The sequence below is a fragment of the Mauremys mutica genome, chromosome 5 (assembly GCF_020497125.1).
Source record: "Mauremys mutica isolate MM-2020 ecotype Southern chromosome 5, ASM2049712v1, whole genome shotgun sequence".
Classification (NCBI taxonomy): domain Eukaryota; kingdom Metazoa; phylum Chordata; order Testudines; family Geoemydidae; genus Mauremys; species Mauremys mutica.
The window spans coordinates 8,385,038-8,404,693 of NC_059076.1; the positions used below are offsets into that span (position 1 = coordinate 8,385,038).

The following is a 19,656-nucleotide window of genomic DNA, read 5'->3' on the forward strand; positions in this document are numbered from 1 at the left end:
AGACCTTATCTTGTCTCCTGAGCTCTGGCCTCCGACCCCAGCCTGACTTCGCTCCCGACTCTTGCTTATTGAACCCAGCGCCAGCAGTTTCTCTAACTCCTGTTCACTGACTGTTGTCCCTGACATGTGGACCACAGCTCAGCTGTGACCACTAGGCCAGACCGCCCATACCCTTACACAGAGTCTCATTCCAGGGCCTCCAGTACCAGATCATTCCCTGATACTAAGGGGTTGTCCAAACTGGGAATTTAATTTGGATTAAGGTAGGGAGTGAATTTAAAGCACAGTAGCTATTCCTAATTAATTCCACATGTGGACATTCTTATTCAGGAATAATAGTGTCCACAGACAGGACTATGCAGGAATAGTTATTCTAGAATTGTTATTCCTGTGTAGATATTCCAGGATAACTCCATGTGTAGACTAACCCAAAACATCAGTGGTGCTTGCCTGGCCTGCAGATACCCCTGGGAAACTATATGTTGTGTGTCCAATTTCCTTCCTTCTACGGTAACTCCTCACCTAAAGTCATCCTGGTTAACGTTGTTTCATTGTTATGTTGCTGATCAATTAGGGAACATGCTCATTTAAAGTTGTGCGATGCTTTCTGATAACGTTGTTTGGCAGCCGCCTGCTTTGTCCACTGCTTGCAGGAAGAGCAGCCCGTTGCAGCAAGCTGGTGGGGGCTTGGAACCAGGGTGGGCTGACAGCCCCCCATTGGCTCCCCGCTCCCCTAAGTTCCCTGTGCAGCAGCTGCCCAACAGGCTATCAATTGCTGGCAGTTCAGCTGTCCCTCCCCCCACTGCCATGTGCTGCTCCTGCCCTCTGCCTTGGAGCTGCTCCCCGAGACTCCTGCTTGCTGTGGGGGGGGAGGAGGAAGAGGGAGGCTAATGTCAGGGTGTCCCCCTCCCCGCTACTCCTCCTGCCCTGCGCTTACCCCTTCTCCATATAGAGCAGGGTGGGGACAGGACTGGGCTCAGGACAGAGGGAGCTTGCTGGCCGCAGCTGCTGTCTCAACTGCCTGATCTTTTTAAAGGCAGTGCACTTAGAGTGGGGTCAGCATACTTAAAGGGGCAATGCGCATCTCTCTCTCTCCAACATACACTGTGTATGTCTCTGTCTCTGTCTGCTAGGCTGTCTCCCCTCCCTCCATTCGTGCTGCCTTGTAGAGTGAGAGGCTACATTAACAACAATGTGTTAACCCTTGAGGGCTCAGCCGAATGCTAGTTCATCATTTAGCAGTAAGGCATTCCCTGGGAAATAGCCCTCCCTCTTCCACCTCTGACTCCACCAGCTCAACCAAGCTTCACAATCATCCTTGCTGTGTCCAGTATTAAATTATTTGTTTAAAACTTAGACGCTGTGAGAGTGTGTGTGTATATATAATAATATAGTATTTTTTGTCTGGTGAAAAAAAAATTCCCTGGAACCTAACCCCCCCATTTACATTAATTCCTATGGGGAAATTGTGTGTTTGTGTTTACCGCGCTCTGCTCATTTGCCCCTTCTCCAACATAAGGGAACTGCATAGTTCAGACGCTCCAGCGTGGCCGTGCAGGGACATTTATTATTTCCCACTCACATAGTCTGGGAGCGAATCCCCAGTGAGGGTCACTTGAGTTTTCCAGTGGGATAGATGTAGCAGCTAATGGCACCATAGTCTATATGGAAGGAACATAGATGGAAGTTGCTGTTAGAACTACGATCCTTGTAGCTGTTTCTTGTTTGGCGTACAGCAGGAAGCTCCAGCTGGCCAGGTTACGGTTAGGGCTGCAAAGGATACTGGGGTTAGGGATGTAAAAGAGTAGGGCTCTCGGGGCTAGTTTAGAGTCCCCAGCCAGACTCGAATAGGGACCTTTTAACTCCAGTAGCACAGCAGGAAAGCCAATATCACCTCAGACTACTGCGGCTCAATCACCGAGAACAGAACGTGGTTGTTTGACAGAAACAGGGAAGCAGCCTGGGTCCATTTTAGCAGGGCACAGAAACACTAGCTGAGTTTCACATGATTTACATTCCAGTAACAGCTGGGACTGAACATTGCACTGGTCCCAAGTCCAGGGCATGGCACCAGTGCACACAGACACTCCTGGACAAAATGCGGCTATCCGAGGAGCCAATGACAACTCTAAGGTCTGTTGTCCCATGAACAGACTTTGAACCCTTTTAATACCATTATTTATATTACACTGAGATCGGGGCCCTGTTGTGCCAGGTGCTGTATATATACATTGTAAGTTCTTCTTACTATCTAAGGGCCCGATTCAGGAAAGCATATAAGCACGTTTACTTTTAACCATAAGTGGCTTATGTCCCTTTGAAGTAATTTTCTGAAACGGGATAGACTTAAGCATGTGCTTAAGAGTTTTCCTGAGTCAGGGCCTAAATAGACAAGGCAGGCAAAGGGAAGGAAAAAGGAAGTATTATTATTTCCATTTTACAGAAAGGGAACCAAGGCACAGAGAGATTAATTGACTTATCCAAGATCATCCAGGAAACCTGAGATAGAGTGAGAATCAAATCTAGATCTCCTTGCTGAATCTTGCAATTTTACCCCAAGTTTTCTCCTGTTTGGTGTTTTACTTAAATCCCCAGCACCTGGAGGCAAGTGATTAGGTGACAATCTCAGTGTCAATTAACCCCCTCCCCCCGCAACATTTCCAGCCCTGAAAAGCCCAAAAATATCACCTGAGTGAAACATAAAGGTTCAGAAATCAGATAATAAATAAAACCCTTTTGGGTTTCTAACCTCATGATTTTTAAGTCAATCTCATGATTTGTGAGGGGCTGACATAATGGCACTGCTGAAATCAAGTGCCTTCACCACAGGACCACCCAACCTCCCCTAGTGCACATTCACTGCATCCCAGTGCTATACAACATTCATTCTTAGCTCCAGGGGCGGCTCTAGCTTTTTTGTCACCCCAAGCACGGCAGGCAGGCTGCCTTCCGCGGCGTGTCTTCGGGAGGTCCCTGTCCCGTGGCCTCGGCGTACTCGCTGCCGTATTGTCGCTGAATCTGCGGGACCGGGGACCTCCCTCAGGCGTGCCACCGAAGGCTGCCTGACTGCCGCCCTCACAGGGACCACCAGGCCGCCCCCCGTGGCTTGCTGCCCCAGGCATGTGCTTGGTGCGCGCGCTCGTGTCTGGAGCCGCCGCTGGTTAGCCCTGGTGGCTCCTGAGACAACAGACTTTAGAAACGCATCCTTCAGATCACTATCTCATTACAGACTTGGACTTGAATATCTCAGAGCTTCTATCAGCCTCTATCTTGTGAGCTACTAGAGTTAAAGATGAATGTAGGGGCCTGATTTACTAATTTGTTACTCTGGTTTTATGCCAGCGTAGCTCCAACATTGGAACCAAACCAGTGTTAAATTAGACTAATGCCATGGTGAATCATGGCCTTTATACAGAAATTCCACACCCTGATCATGATATTGCTGGCTGGTGTGGCAGAGGCAGGACAGGATCAGCCTGGGATCTTTAACCCTTCCTGTTCTGGGAACAGTGTAGTTTGGTTTTTTTCCCTACCCCACAGCAGTAACATAAGCAGAAAAGGATGCACAATTAAAGGGGATTTGGAAAGGGAAGAATCCTTTTCAGTTAAATAAACATTTGCAGTAATAGTCTTTACATGAATTTTCACTTTCCACTAATCTTCTTCTTGATGGCAAAGGCCAGAGGGGAAAAAGAAGCATTTAGAAGTATGTTTATATACTGCAAATTAGGGCACTAGTAATACTTTATTTTAAATAGAAAGAGCCAAGTATTCTAAACAAGGCCTCAATTCAGTAACGTGCTTAAGCCTATGCTTAACTTGAAGTAAGTGCTTAGGGCCCAATGACTTCAGTGATTTAAAGTTAAGCACATACTTAAGCAGTCTTCCTGAATAGATTTTTTTTTCTGAATGAAGACCTGACATGGGGATGTCAGCTAGTGAGTAATTGCAAACACAAAAACATTTCCCTGAATTTGTAGGGGGAAAATGATGCATTGCACTTGAATTTGGGAGCAGTACGTTATTTAACTGGGCAGGTCCCATATTTTTACCTGGATAGAATTACAGAAAATAATTATTTATTTGCATATTCATTTTTCTGCATCATTGCCCCAACATGTACACTTAAAATGCACTCTGAAAATCTGGCTGCATTGTTTTTTCAGGGGAAATTTGAATTCTAATTTAAAACATCAACCCACAATTTCTTTGAAAGTACATCTGCTGCCATCATGCTTCTAACTGTAATGAAGCTCAGCAAGTCTGTAGCAACCGAGAATACATGTAATTTAAAGGATATTTTAACATTTGATTAAGTGCAGCAGTAATAACTACAAGCCGATGCCCTGCAGGCATGACAAGAGGCAATTATGTTTTGAGGTCAAAAGTGAAAGGGTCAGGAGGAAAGCGAAAGATTTTGATGACTTGTTTAATTTTCCAACTCTAGAAATTAACAAAGAAGAAATTCTTTATTGCCTAGATAAATCTTGTCATTACCTGTTACCATCTCACCCTCAGTTACTGCTTGGCCCTGTGTAATTTCAGCAGCACGAGGTTCCATCGTAGGTTGTCCTGGATGTCGTTACAAAAGTAAAATTGTCACCACATCTGCCTTCAGCGGTGTTGAGTAAAACACCGTGCTGCAGTTCTTACTGAGCGCTAGCCAATAAGCAAGGTAACTGAAATTAACCAGAGGATGGATAATAGGACAGTTCTAACATTCGGATGTGAAGAGACACTAGCCTCTTATCCTTGATTTTCGCACCTCATATCCTTTAGGTCAAGATTTAAAAAAATAAGAGATTCCCGCATCTGCATTTAGGCTCCTGAATAAGGCACTTGATCTGAATAAGGCTCTTGATTTCAATAGGAGCAGTTGGGTACTGAGCTATTTTGAAAATCAGTGTGGCAGGAGGCATTTCAGAGTCTTTGGAAGTTCTCACAACATCCAGGAGTCATGCTGAGTCTGTGTCATTCCCGATTTTGTCTGAAATAAAGCACTTTACCCCGCTCAGACGATGTGTGCCCCTGGATGCTCCCCTCTCCTGTCTGCCCTACAAATGGACAATCAAGTCACTTATTTAGGAACCTCAATAAGGAACTGTGTGTGAGATGGAGATTGTAAAGATGGGTGGGGGAGGCATTGTTTTGAAATTGCCTGGCTCACAGGTGGTAGGTTGTACTAACTACTGCTGAACTCTGAGGGTATATTTTTAAAGTTATATCAAAGGAGCCTATAATATATGGATAGGCAGCTTATTTTTTTAAAGAAAAAGCATTTCTATAAATCAGACTATGGGATGCTTGTAATGAGTGTTATCCTTCATGTTTGGATTTCGACATATGTGATTTCATAGCAGAAATCTTTGCAATTCATAGAGAAATCAAGGGAAATTGCTTAAGTGAGGTTATTATATAGGACCAAAACATTAAATAATAATAATAGTTTTGCTTAAAAGGATCTCAAAATATCAAACACTTGAAATATTTACTGCAGCCATCGTGAAAGATGAACATGATATGGGCTACGCTAATATTTGGAGGAAGCAGGAAAGGGCGATCAGTAGTGGTTTCCATAAAACATAGCAGCCTTTGGTTATCACACTGTGGTATCTGAGATATTTAATTATTTCCTCTCTCTGTTGGAAAGAAAAGGTATCTATGGTGCCTGAGCTATTTCCTCACACTAGACCTAGAACATAACTATAGTCGCACAGCACATGTGGGATCTCTATGTTAATGTTGTCTTTTTGAGAACCAGCACTCATGTCCCTGGGAAGTTATTGTTTGAGTAGCCTAGGTCAGAGTACTGTTTACCAGTACATTATAAATAATGTCTGATCATATTTGAGTCTGGCACAACATGAGCTAGGGCAGTGTTCGCTATTGTTGTCCCTTAATGGGAAGTAAACCATAAATGTTTCTTTAGAAGCGCTATATTTGGGGATTAACTTTGAGTGTTCGGCAGATCAATGCCGTGCAGACTCCATCTTCCTTGTGTGTCTTACATTAGAGGTAAGAAACTGAAATGTACTCTCACACTTCATTGAAAAACATGCATACTGCTTTTATTAATCCTCTGTACATTCATGGTAATTGCAAAATCAAATTCTGCAGCATCATGAGCCCAAATATCGAACTGTTACTGTCTGTAAAGTCAACTTCTATAGCGTCAATTTGAGATTAGAGCCATAGGCTCAGACTGAAATCCCTCAGTTAAACATATATTCTAACAAAACCATGTTATTAGTAATAACTCCCCATCTTCAATTTACACCTGTTGTGATACGAATGCGGTGCAAGTTTGCCATTCGACAAATGTGTCAGATTTGTAAACATGAACACCAGATTGGTTAATTTCTATTTGTTTAGGTTTGGTATTCTCTAGCAGCTTCATTTTGAACTCCAATTTAATTTAACAGCATAGATTTGTTTAAATAAATAAAACAACCCAACAACTCAGATCAAGTATAGAAATCAAAAGCAGAAACCTACTTTGGAAAGTATTTGATTTAGAGCTCATGTATATTGAGGTGGCTACAGGGGGTGTAAGACGTACTTAGACCATGTCTCTTAAGCTGCTGAGACATGGTCTAAGTACCTCATTGTGCCCAAAACCCCCAAAGTGGGGCAAACAATGACCAAAAAGTCCCTCTTCATTGCAACTTTCCTCTTCATTGTGTGTAAAACACAGATTGCTACTGTCTGCCCTAAGAGAAAATCGAGATTGCCAGAGGAGCCAGCCAACAAACAACGCTCCAAAACTCATCCAAAAACAGCAGACATTGGTTGGACTCTTCATCTTGCCACTATCTCTGGCAGCTAATAAGACTTCGCTGAGGACTTGGCACTAGGAGGGGATGAAGTTAGCCCTATCTCTGTGCTAAAATCCACCATTCTGTTAAAAAAGTCAGTGATAGGTATAAAAATTGCTTCAGTGAGAACTTGCACAGCTCTTCCCCAAAAGCTGGCTGCCTTTGAGAGGGGCCAACACTAAAGAAAATGTGTGCAAACAAGAATACTTCCCTGACCACTTTTTAGCCCAGTGTTCCACAAAGCAGGGTGAACTTTCAGACCTTGTACCTTTGCAATTGGAGCTGTGCAAACCCTTCCAAATGTACTTTAAAATGGAGTTGCAAGTTTTTTTTGTGTGCGAGAACCACCTGGGTTGGCAGGCACTGATGTTTCAACATGTTCACATTTAAACAAACATGGTTCCCATCCCTCCTGCCCTCTATGGTTGAGCTGAACTCTCTGGTGAAGCTAGGGTTGCCATCACATGACATAATCTTTAATGAAAGATTAATTTTGAATTCCTGGAGTCTCCAGGACAATCTTGGCAGGTTGGCAACCATAGGTGCAACAGAAACATCAAGAAAACAATAGAATTCTGATCTCTGGGAAAGACTGTTCCTTGTGTAAAACTGAGATACATTTATTTTATGAGCTAAAACATAAGATAATACTAAGTCAGATAATTAGAGGAGGAGTGCACAGCCCTCTTTCTGGAGTTCACAAGGATTAGACCACAGCTCTGATACAATAACAGAACTCTGATCTCAGGGTAATCCTTACCAACGTCTAAATGCCAGAATATATTTACTGGAGCCAAAGTACAAATGCATGACAAGGTAGTGTGCACTGATAGAACACTATACAGAAATGAATATAATATCCTGGGATGCTGCTTGCCAGTCAGTCACTCAGACACAGAGGTGAGGACAGGAAGAAAATATATTTTCCTTGGCTGGATCAGAGGACCCTTCTCTTACTTAAAGCCAGAAGAAATGGCTTCTGCTAAACAGGCTCCTGATCATATGGGAAAAACTCAGTCAGATCAAGAACACAGGGGAAATTCAATGTGACTTGATGCAAAGAGTGTGTCATGTGATGTATCCCAGTGGACCAAGATCAAAGATGAAGTATACCACAGATTGCATTCCCATACATTTCATAGTTATCCACATATAAAATTTACTCAGATTTCTAGGAACATTTGAAGGACCTGGGCAAAATTCAGGTATTCACAGGTGCAGTTCCGGGGCTGATTTTGAGTGCTTTGTTGATGGGATTTTGAAAAATACTCAGCATTGGCCTAACTCTGCTTCCATTGAAGCCACTGGTAAAACTGAGGGAGGTCATTAGGGAAATGTTATCTACGGACACTGGCAAAGCCATGTTCCCTCACAAAGAGTGCCATGCAAGAGAGACAGAGCACACACAATCCTGGCATTTAAAGCCTCATCCAAAAGATAATTTCCCCAGTTAATCAAGAGCAATAAAGAGACGTGGAACTTGGTAACTCTGTGAAGCTTTTCACATAGGGATGTGATCATTTCCCTCTATTCAGCACTGGTGAGGCCTCATTTGGAGTACTGTGTCCAGTTTTGGGCCCCACACTACAAGAAGGATGTGGATAAATTGGAGAGAGTCCAGCGGAGGGCAACAAAAATGATGAGGGGGCTGGAGCATATGACTTATGAGGAGAGGCTGAGGGAACTGAGATTGTTTAGCCTGCAGAAGAGAAGAATGAGGGGGGATTTGATAGCTGCTTTCAACTACCTGAAAGGGGGTTCCAAAGAGGATGGATCTAGACTGTTCTCAGTGATAGAAGATGACAGAACAAGGAGTAATGGTCTCAAGTTGCAGAGGGGGAGGTTTAGGTTGGACATTAGGAAAAACTTTTTCATTAGTAGGGTGGTGAAGAACTGGAATGGGTTACCTAGGGAGGTGGTGGAATCTCCTTTCTTAGAGGTTTTTAAGGTCAGGCTTGACAAAGCCCTGGCTGGGATGATTTAGTTGGGTTTGGTCCTGCTTTGAGCAGGGGGTTGGACTAGATGACCTCCTGAGGTCCCTTCCAACCCTGAGATTCTATGATTCTATAGGACGCAATAATAAAATAATTTTATGCTTAAAGTTCTTGTAACTTGTGAAGGCTATTTGTTTAAAAACAAAACAGAATGTCCTCATGGTGTAATACTGAAGGAAATAATATATCTAGCTCTTTTGTAGCACTTTTCAATCAGTTGACCTCAGAGCACTTACAGAGGAGGTCAGTTTCATTACCCCCTTTTTACAGTTGGGGAAACTGAGGTACAGAGTGATGAAGTGACTTGTCCATGGTCACCCAGCAAGTCCATGGTAGAGTCAGGAATAGCACCGAGGTCTCCTCAGTCCCTGTCCAGTGCTCTCTCCACACTGCAAGGGTAGTCAAGTATGAGTATCACCCCGTGCCAAACCCTTTAGAAAAGGTCTTACTATACAGTACAAAAACAATAAAAAAGACAGTGTTCCTTCTCTTAATCCTATTCTCCATGATGAAGATAAATGCTTTGTTTTATCCTCTCTAGCTTTCAGTCGTGCCCCTGTTCCTATGGCCGTGGTCCGACGGGAACTGTCCTGTGAGAGCTATCCAATAGAACTTCGCTGCCCGGGAACAGATGTCATCATGATTGAAAGTGCCAACTATGGTAGGACCGATGATAAAATCTGTGACTCTGATCCTGCTCAGATGGAGAATATCCGCTGTTATCTGCCAGATGCCTATAAGATTATGACTCAAAGGTACGGTATTTAATATTCTTTGCTCGTTGGATGTTTGATTTAATCCAGTATGTATTTATGCATTGCTGTGGTGTTGCATGAGATTATACAGGTACTGGGAGTTTGTGTGTGTGGGTACAGTGTAATAGTCATAGGCTGTGAAATGAGCACATTTCATAGTATGCTAAGATAAAAAGAGACATGCTATAGCTAATATTTGTGACTATTGGTAGGTCACTCTGATTCTGTCTCTTCCTGTGCCTTGATTTTGTGTCCCAAATGCATGAATATTGAGGCATTTATTATCTAACAGGAATCCTTTTCTCTTGTGCTCCTTTCCCTTTTCTTGTGCTGTTGTCATACAGAAGGTTGTAAAGCTGATTTAAGCAATACGCGCTGTTGATTACTTGCAGTTTGCCATGGTCATTAGATTGATACAGAAGCTAAGATCCCATGCAAGATGACTTGATTTATGCTTTTATGGAAACCTTTCTAAGATAGGAGTCACGTGTACTGTATCAGCTAAGCTGTAAGTGCCAATCCTGAGTTTGTACCATTTCACTCGGAGGTGTCCACCTACATGGAGTTTATTGTAGGAGTTTATTTGCAGGACTTGGGTCCAAAAATTTAATCCAACATGATTGTGAAAAGCAATTGTTAAATGCTAAATATTTCAGGATATTTTCTGGCACTCAAAATGTTTGCGAAGGATTCACAAACTCTTGTTCCTGTTCAGTTAATCACATTCAATGTGTTTCTCTTTGTAACTACACACAGAATTTTTAAATACAGTTTATTATTGATTAAGAAGTAATAAAATCTGCATTGTGTGGTATTAACAATATCAACTTAGGCAAAGTATGCTCACTGAAGTCATGACAACATTTATGATTAATGATTAAGGTAATGTTATGTTTTGGTGTAGTGTAATACACTTCTGCCCTTCTCTTCTACTGAATGAAGCCACACGAAAAAAAGTAGTTTTCATTTGTATTTGACACATTAATGTGGGTTTTTTTTAGCTTTACTTAGAATGGTTCAACATTGGGGGTATAAAGTTGAAAATACCAACTGAGTGGTCTTGCTTGACAACTGTTATTGTTGTTGCATATGGAAAGTAAGCCCTTTTGACTCAGAATTTCTGTGTGTTTAAATCAAACCCTTAAGTGCAGATTTTTATTGGGGATATCTGTGGGAATTTGTTCATTACATTTCTTCTTAAAATAAAGAGCAATGGCAACAACATCAAAGCAGCTGGTTGCTTGGTTGTGGTGGGATTGTAGTGGAGTTACGATAATTCTCTTGTTGAGGACCTTCATGGCTTCAAATAGAAGCCATTAATCCCTTGAGTGCAGGCAGCATAAAAAAACGTTCTGCCCCCATAGGGCCAGAAGCAGATATTTTTTTTTATCAGAGAGGTAGCCATGTTAGTCTGGTTCTGTAAAAGCAGCAAAGAATCCTTGCATCCGACGAAGTGGGCATTCACCCACGAAAGCTCATGCTGCAAAACGTCTGTTAGTCTATAAGGTGCCACAGGATTCTTTGCTGATATTTTTTTTTGTATCTGTTGGTGTCCACCATGTCCCAGCTTTTTTCTCAAAAATATATGAAGAAGGCCTAGTGGCTGCCCAGCATGCTGCAAATCTGAATGAAGTGTTAGCGATGAGAGTCAGTGCCAGGACCTTGAAAGATAATGGTGTGTCTGTGGGCTTTAAGAAAACCCTATTTTGATGATTAATCTCTCACTGTTGTTGCCTCTGCCTGATCCAAGTTGCTTAGCAAAAACTCATTGGGTTAGCAGAAGACTTTTGCTCATCCCCTATCCTTCTCAATAGTGCAGGTGATGATGTAGTCATTATAGGTAGGGTACTTTGGTTAGAGTGGGGAAGGTAAAATGGATACAGGGAACCCTATTAAATAACAGTGTCCATGGGATCTGGCCAAAGCCCATTGAAGAGAATGGGAGACTGTATAAAGCATAGCCACTTAGTCCATTTGAACAGATGGACAATTGTAATGGACTTTTTGTTAAGAAGTACAAAGTCACAGTATTAACTAGACACCTCTGAATTTCACAAAAATAACCGAAACATAGTTTTCATTGTAGGAGCAGAAAAAATGGTTGGCATTTTTATACCATTTAAAAAAAATCTCTATTAATTCAAACAGCTGAAACAATGTTACATGACAGAACTAACGCATTCCCAGTACACCGGTTTTCAGCTCAGAATACATGTTTACAGCTGAACCTCGGAGAAGAGTTGTTTGCACCAGATGAGCTGACAGAATGGGAAATGCAGCAGCTCTAACATTGCCATTTTGTCCTAAAAAGCATCTATATGTTGGTAGGTTATTGCTTATGACCAGTGCCCCAAATGCAAAATTCATCGGTTCAGCAGTTTTTATCCTGGATTCACAAATGAATGTAGATTTTAATTCCATGAGTTTGGCTTTATTAGTAATAATAATATTAACAACAACAATAATAACAAAAGGACTGGAAACCAAACTCCTCGTGACAGTGAATCCCAATCTGCGCGTGAAAAGGAAATCAACACACATGACATACACCTCTCATTCACATGTTGATTAAGTACTGAATTAATAAATACACAGTCCCACTGTAGGTTTGGTAGGAGCTCTATGACTGTAGTCAGTTTTAATCAGCATCTCTGTGTCCCCAGTTTCATATATATTACGTTATTTCTGTGGGTTGGTTGTGAAAGCAAGGAAGTGTGTGTGACAGAAGTGTAAGTGTGTGAAACAGCATGTGAGTGATCAGATTTATGGTAGATATTAAAAAAATACTCAAAAACCATCCAAGTGAGTCTGTTCCTTTCTTCTCTGTTTATTTAAATTAATTTTGTAGCTGGAAAGATGGGGTTATTTGGGAAGGGACCACCATAAATCTGCGGGTGTGTTCGTGGAATCTCCTGGGCAGGGAGAACACAGGCAGTGCTTATTGGAAGTGTTGGAGTACAAATCTCAAAAATCTTCAGAGTATTGGTCTAGCTAAGGAAAGTTTAAACAGCTTGTGGGGAGCTATTTTATAGGAAATTAAATCTCTATGGCCTCTCCATTCCGTTTCTACACTTGCCAGCTCTTCCTTCCAGCATTAAAGCAGCAGATGCCCATAAAAGCCCAGAAAGTCCATTTTGGATTGAAGTTTGTCTGGTACGATTAGAGAAAATTGTATTTCATAGAATGTTTGCTTTGGAGAAATGACTTTCTGAGGACTATAACAAATGATTGAATCCAAACCGTGTCCATTATAAATGGAGTGCAGTGTACCATGGGAGATTGTACTGTTCTCCCTCGAGCAACTGTGCCACAAAATTAACATATCATCCATCCAAGCAGTTGGGAAGAGTTAGGCAGAATTGGAAAAAAACTGTCACAATTTCATTTAAAAAAAATAATCTTTGACTTTATGGCATTAACATTGCAAATGATTTTATTTTTTGTAAAAAAGCAGAAAAGTCCTTTGATTTGTTTCTCTTGAGTTTCCCCTTTGGGTACTTTGTCCCTGTAAGAGCCCAGATCCAGCAGTGCATCTAAGCCTGTGCTTTACCTTAAGGATGTGAGTAGCCCCCATTGAAGTCAGTGAGGCTGTTTGGATACTTGAAGTCACACACATGCTTACGGCACCTATTCAGTAAAGCATTTAAGCCCATGTGAAGTCTGTCCTTATTCAGCAAAGCACTGAAGCACGTGCTTAATGTTAAGCGTGTTCCTAAGTGCTTTGCTGAATAGAGCGGGGCTACTGAACCAGAGACTGCCTAAGTATATTGTTGGACCAAAGCCAATGGAAAGAAGGGAATGCCAAGGAAATGCTCATTCTAGGGTTTTGCAAAATATGTATATATTGGGGTTTTCCTCACTGTATTTTAATGCTTAATGTTAAACAAATCAGTTCACTTGTGGTAGCCTTTCCATTGGGCTTTGACCTTGTGTGTTTTAATCAAAGGGAGGGGGAGGAGGAGGAGCAGTGAAGTTAAGAAAATTCAGAGAAATATTGATTTTTTTTAACGGTAAAGGTAAGCTCAGTATTTTCCGATTTTCTCAAAATATCAGGGCCGCTGGGATCCTCCTCCATTTGAACCACCATGTGCGGTCAGCAGGTTGGCTTATAACCAGACTATACCAATAGGTGGAACAAAGGATCAAGGGGGAAGCGTTCATAGGCCTGAACAGCTGTTTTTAGAATCAAAGCAAAACTGCTTATGCCTTCTGGAGGCCCAGCGTATTGATAGCCATTATATGGGAGTGCCCTTCTCTTCCCTACATTGCAAAGAACCCCGTTTGTAAAGGGACAAGCTTGCACAGGATCCTATTGTGGGACTTCTTCACCGGGTTGTGCTATCACGTGTCAGTGGTTTACGTGCTGATTGAGAATGTTTGTCAGCAGCACCATTGAGAGTATGGAAATAACTGCTAGCGGCTAGAGGGCATCTCACTAGTGCACCCCTGTATTGAGGGCACTGCAAAGGCACCCAATCCCAACGGAAACACTATGGGACTCCTGTTCTGTGCAGGCACAGTGCCTCCTGGAGCTGCTTGGTGCACTGAGTAGTGCAGAAACTGCTGTGTCTCTAGGAGATGGAGTGTACTCTGCATGGGGTGGCCAGCCACCTGTCCTCTGCACCTTTTTGGGGTGCCTCAGGGGAGTATTTAGGGTACCAAAGGGACTGCCACCTGAGTACAGTTCTCTCTGGTTCCTATGTGAGCTATGCAGAGAGGGATGGGGAGCTATCAGAACTATTTCTAATAGCCACCTAGGAGGCATAGTTGGTAGCTGCCAGATGTCCAGCAGGGGAATAGTTGTTTGAAGTAGGTTATTCCTGGATTTTTGACTCATTTCTGTGGCTTGTGCTATCATTCTTTCCTCTGGTTACAATGCTGGTAGTGCCCCCAGTGACTGTGTAACGCTGACAGACAACAGTTGTCCGTGGGCAGAATCGAACCTGGGGCCTCTGGAGCTTAGTGCATGAGCCTCTCTACCTCATGAGCTAAAAGCCATATGGCTCTTAGCTAAGGCTGTAGAGTAGTGTGTGTGTGTGTGTGTGTGTCTCTCTGTCTCTGTCTTCTCCTTCCTCCCCGTCCCTCTGCCCCCATCCCACCATGGGACAGAATGGCCTGGAGTAAGAGACAAGTCAATGGGAATGTCAGTTTTTTCATGTCCTATTGACTTCCAGGCACATGCTGGTTGTAGCAGAGTCTGATTCTACGAGATGTGGAGTGCCCTCAACTCGCCCTGTCACCTGAAGGAGTTGAGGGCACTCATTACCTTATAGCATGGGTAGATAACGAGGAAGCTGTCTGACACAGCCAGAAAGACATGGCTGAGTTTTACCATCTCCCGAAGACTTGATTGTTAATATGTTTTGGTTGGTTTCTGTGGAAAAAAAAAATCAGTCTAAAAATAATGTGATTGATGATGATGATGATGATGCTAACAATGTGCATTTTGCGGCAGGTTCTGTCTGAGAATTTAAAAAACACTTTTCCAGCTCTTGGTACAACTTACCAAGGGTCCTGGTGGATTCTCCATTGTCTCGATGACCACTTAGAAAAGATCTGCTCTAAGAGGAATTACTTTGGGGAAGTTTTTTGCCCTATATTCTACAGGTCAGACTAGATGGAATAATGGTCCCTTCTGGCCTTGGAATCTATGAAAATAAACTAAGCTCCCCTTATGCAATAGAAGAGGATTGTTACCTTATTGTACAGGGGGGACTGATGTGCAGTGAGGTTAAGGCCAACAATTTGTACAAGTGGCTACTAATTTGGAATGTCTCTGTTTTGGGGTGCCCCGTTGGCACCTTTGAATCAAGTGATGTGCTGTAGGCCCCATGGGAAGTGTGTGGAAGGGACACAGATCACCACACACCTTGTTTTATGCCTTAAAGAAAAGACCATGCTTCCACTAGGATTGAATTAGAAGACTTCAGCTAAGTTGTAGCACAGTTGTGTCATGCTCTACAAAATTAATGACACATTTATCAGAAAACAAAATGGAATGTTGTTGCACACCTCTGTCACAGGGATGTTGAAAGACTTAATGCACTGGTGTATGAGCCACAGATGGAAGGCAGGATAGATAGAAAAACTATTATTATTGATAACTGAAGCATTTCCAGTAATTGGTAGGAATTGTAGATTTTACCCAAGAGAGAATAGAGAATATTGAGATTCACACGGCCCTAATTCTGATCTTTGAACCTCAAACAATACCTTAACAGAATTCTGGTTAGTCTGTTATATGTGTCTTGTAGAAAGACACTTTAAAACAAGGCACAAAGTATTTATCTGAGGAGCCTCTATCCCAAGCTTTAGCAATCTGTATGTTGTAATTAAAAAAAAAATCCATAGACAGTTCTAATGGAGCAATATGCATGAAACTTCCAAACCGTCATGCCTATTCCAGCCCTCCAGCACATCAGAAAAATACTCTCAGCAAGGAAGAGAGCTAGTACCAGGCTGTCAGCCTGAGCACCTCCGCTGTTTGCAGTTGCCATGGTAACAGATATGTAGAGGGGGTGGTTTTTAAAGTACTGCAATTAGGTTCCAAACCATGTGAAGCTTTATATATACAAAATAATACCCGAGACTGCTCTAGTTGCCAGTGCAGATGAAAGTACTCAGCTTAATAAGCAGGCCAGCCACGCACATTCCTGACTGCCTTTAACATGTTACTGCTCCCATGCACAACTCTTTACCATGATCTGGTTTTAATGTGACAAAGGCACAAACAGCTGACATGGTCCACTTCCAAAAGGAAAGCTCTCAGGCTTCTTGAGAAGCACAGATGGAAAAGAAGTGATCTTGGCTACTGCTGTTGCCTGAACGTTTAGGAATAAAAAAGGATCCAACATGACACCCAGGCTGTAATCCTGAGTAATAAATGTCAGACAAAGCTCCCTCTTTTGAGGGACCTGGTGTCATCTCTTCCAACTCTAACTATTACTTTCTCCATCTTGACAGCATTCATTCGGTCTTCTCTTAATTGAGCCTTAGCCAGCTAGCTCTCGCCCATAATCCAGCTCAATCTCTGAGCCAGGTCTGGAAACATGTTGATGGAGATCAAAAAGCATAAGGACTTGAGGTAATGTTGGAATGGCCTCTTCTACCATCTCAATGATCATTGCCCTGAAATGAGAGACAAAATAAGGGATTATTGGTAGGATTGGCTATACCCAAAGACAGATTGTGGAGTAAGCACTCAACTATTGTTTCTTTGCAAGAAGCTACTACAGTCCAAAACAACTGCAAAAACCCAAACCACAAAGAACAAATGAACAAACCCATGCCAGAGTAAAAATAACACAGGCAGCAGCTGAGCAGCAGAGTGGAGGTTATCCAATTTATCATATCACATGCAGCATGTTTGATTACTTTGTGGTCAGGCGGCATATGTGTGCATTTGGTGCAAGCAATTCATGGTTCTCTGAGAATGAGTATGGACTCTTGGGACCAGAGTGGCTGAACTGGGAGACCTAAGGGAGACAGAGAGGTACATAGATGAGACTGTTAGAGATGCAGTAGAGCAATTCCACCGGCAGTTTGACAGTCTCTGGCTGTTGAAGAGTGTGAAAATCTTGGGGAAGGAGAACATCAAGCAGGAGTGCAGGTAAACAATCCCATAGTTGCAACCTTCCTTGCAGATGATGTCATGGTATTCTCTTGCACTGAGTATACTCCTCTTGAAGAGAGGACTCCTGTTGTTAGGAAGAGACAGGTAATAGTAAAGAGAGATTTGATTATTAGAAATGTAGATAGCTGGAATTGTTATGACCGGGAGAACCTCACGGTGAATTGCTTATGGTGTGAAGGTTGCAGACCTCTCAAGACATCCAGATAGACTTATGTGCAGTGCTGGGAAGGAGCCTGTGGTCGTGGTACATGTAGGTATCAGTGAGATAGGGAAAGATACAAGAGAGAGATCCTGGAGAACAAAGTTAGGCTGCTAGGCAAGAGATTAAAGTCCAGGACCTCCATTCTTTGGAATGCTTCCAGTTCCATGCACAGGGCCAGTTGGACAGGCAGAACTGCAGGATCTCACCGCATGGATGAGACTTCGGTGTTGGGAGGAGGGATTTAGGTTTATTAGGAACTGGGGAACCTTTTGGGAAAGGAGGAGACTATAGAAGAACGATGGGCTCCACCTAAACCAAAATAGAACCAGATTGCAGGCATGTAAAATGGAAGAGGTTGTAGAGAAGTTTTTAAAGTAAGGACTGGGGGAAAGTCGACATGGTTTGGACAAAGACATCCCTGAGAGAGGATTTATTAAAGGGGATATTCTATATCCTAGTAAAGAGCAAGAGATAGAAGTTGATAAAGTACAGATGGGAACTGAAGAGAAATGAAAAAGAGTCCCATTCAATTACATCACATGAAGGCAGACAGCTAAAAAGTGACATGTATAAGTGCTTGTATACAAATGCTGCAAGTCTAAATATTAAGATGGATGAACTTGAGTGCCTGGTATTAATTGGGTATATTGACATAATAGATCTCACAGAATCTTGGTGGAATGAGGATAATCAGTGGGACACGGTAATATCAGGGTGCAAAATATATCGGAATGACAGAGTAGGTTGTGCTGTTGGGGGAGTGGGCACTATATGTGAAAGAAAGCACAGAGTCAATTAGAGTAAAATCATAAATGAATCAATCTGTACCACAGAATCTCTCTGGATAGAAATTCCAAGCTAATAATAAGAGTACAGTAAGAGAAATATACAACTGACCACCTGACCAGGATGGTGATGGTGATTGTGAAAAGCTCAGGGAGAGGCTACAAAAACAGAAAACCCAATAATAATGGGGAATTTAAACTATCCCCATGTTGCCTGGGAGCATATCACCTCAAGACAGATGCAAAGATTAAATTTCTAGACACCATGAATGACTGCTTCTGGGAACAGCTAGTCCTAGAACGCACTGGGGGAGATTCAATTCTTGATTTAGTCCTAAGTGGCACACAGGATCTAGTCCAAGAGGTGAATATAGTTGAAATGCTCTGGAATAGCAATCACAATGCAATTAAATGTAACATCTGTGGGGGGGGAGGGGGAGGCGGGAACAAAGAGACCCACTACAGTAGCATTTAACATAAAAAAGGGGAACTACACAAAAATGAGGAAGCTAGTTACATGGAAATTAAAAAGGAACAGTCACAAAGGTGAAATGCCTGCAAGCTGCGTGAAATCTCGGGAGGGGGCAATCGGGAGACAAGGAACAGCAGCATTTAGATAGGGGGTGGGGTCCCAGGGGGCAGTTAGAGGCAGGGGTCCCGGGAGAGGGGTATCAGGGGACAAGGACCAGCGGTGCTTAGATAGGGGGTGGGGATCCTGAGGGGCAGTTGGGGCAGGGGTCCGGGGAGGGGTCGATCAGCGGCCGTGGGCCGGGATTCAAAGGGCTCTGGGCTGCCCGAAGCCGCGGGGAGCCCTGAGCCCTTTAAATCCCAGCCGCAGCCAGGAATCTCTGCGGGCAGCCTAGAGCCCTCTGACTCCCGGCCGCGGCCAGGATTCAAAGGGCTCTGGGCTGCCCGCAGAGCGCTGTGTGCAAGGGATTTAGAATCCCCCCCGCGGGCCGCACAGTGAGGCTCCGCGGGCTGCATGCGGCCCGCGGGCCGTGTGTTGTGCAGGCCTGTTCTAAACAAATTAATCAATAAGAGGACCAAAAAAAAAATGCCACCAAAACAGCTGAGTAAAAAAGGTCGTTAGAAGCCAAAAGACATCCTTTACACATTTGAAGTGAAATCCTAATGAAGAAAATAGAAAGGAACATAAACTTTAGCAAGTGACGTGTAAAATTATAATTAGGCTGAAAAATAATTTGAAGACCAACTAGCAACCCCCCCAAAAAACCTAAGAGTAATTTTCTTTAAGTACATCAGAAGCACGAAGCCTGCCATACAATCAGTGGGGCCACTGGACAATTGAAGTGCTAAAGCAGCACTCGATGAAAACAATGCTATTGTAGAGAAGCTAAATGAATCTTTGCATCAGTCTTCATTGCAGAGGTTGTGAGGGAGATTTCCAAACCAGTGCCGTTCTTTCTGGGTGACAGATCTGAGGAACTGTCCCAGATTGAGCTGTTAGTAGA

At 42.9% G+C, this 19,656-nt stretch overlaps 1 protein-coding gene across 13 annotated transcripts in view; it reads left to right on the forward strand.

Moving 5' to 3' along the window:
• Window positions 1–19,656, forward strand: part of ADGRL3 (adhesion G protein-coupled receptor L3) — an 834,374-nt gene that overhangs the window by 341,801 nt on the left and 472,917 nt on the right. For all 13 annotated transcript variants that reach the window (XM_045018219.1, XM_045018220.1, XM_045018222.1 and 10 more), the window contains one exon: window positions 9,351–9,564. In XM_045018219.1, the coding sequence (XP_044874154.1) occupies window positions 9,351–9,564 (214 nt within the window). The remainder of the gene's footprint in view (window positions 1–9,350; window positions 9,565–19,656) is intronic.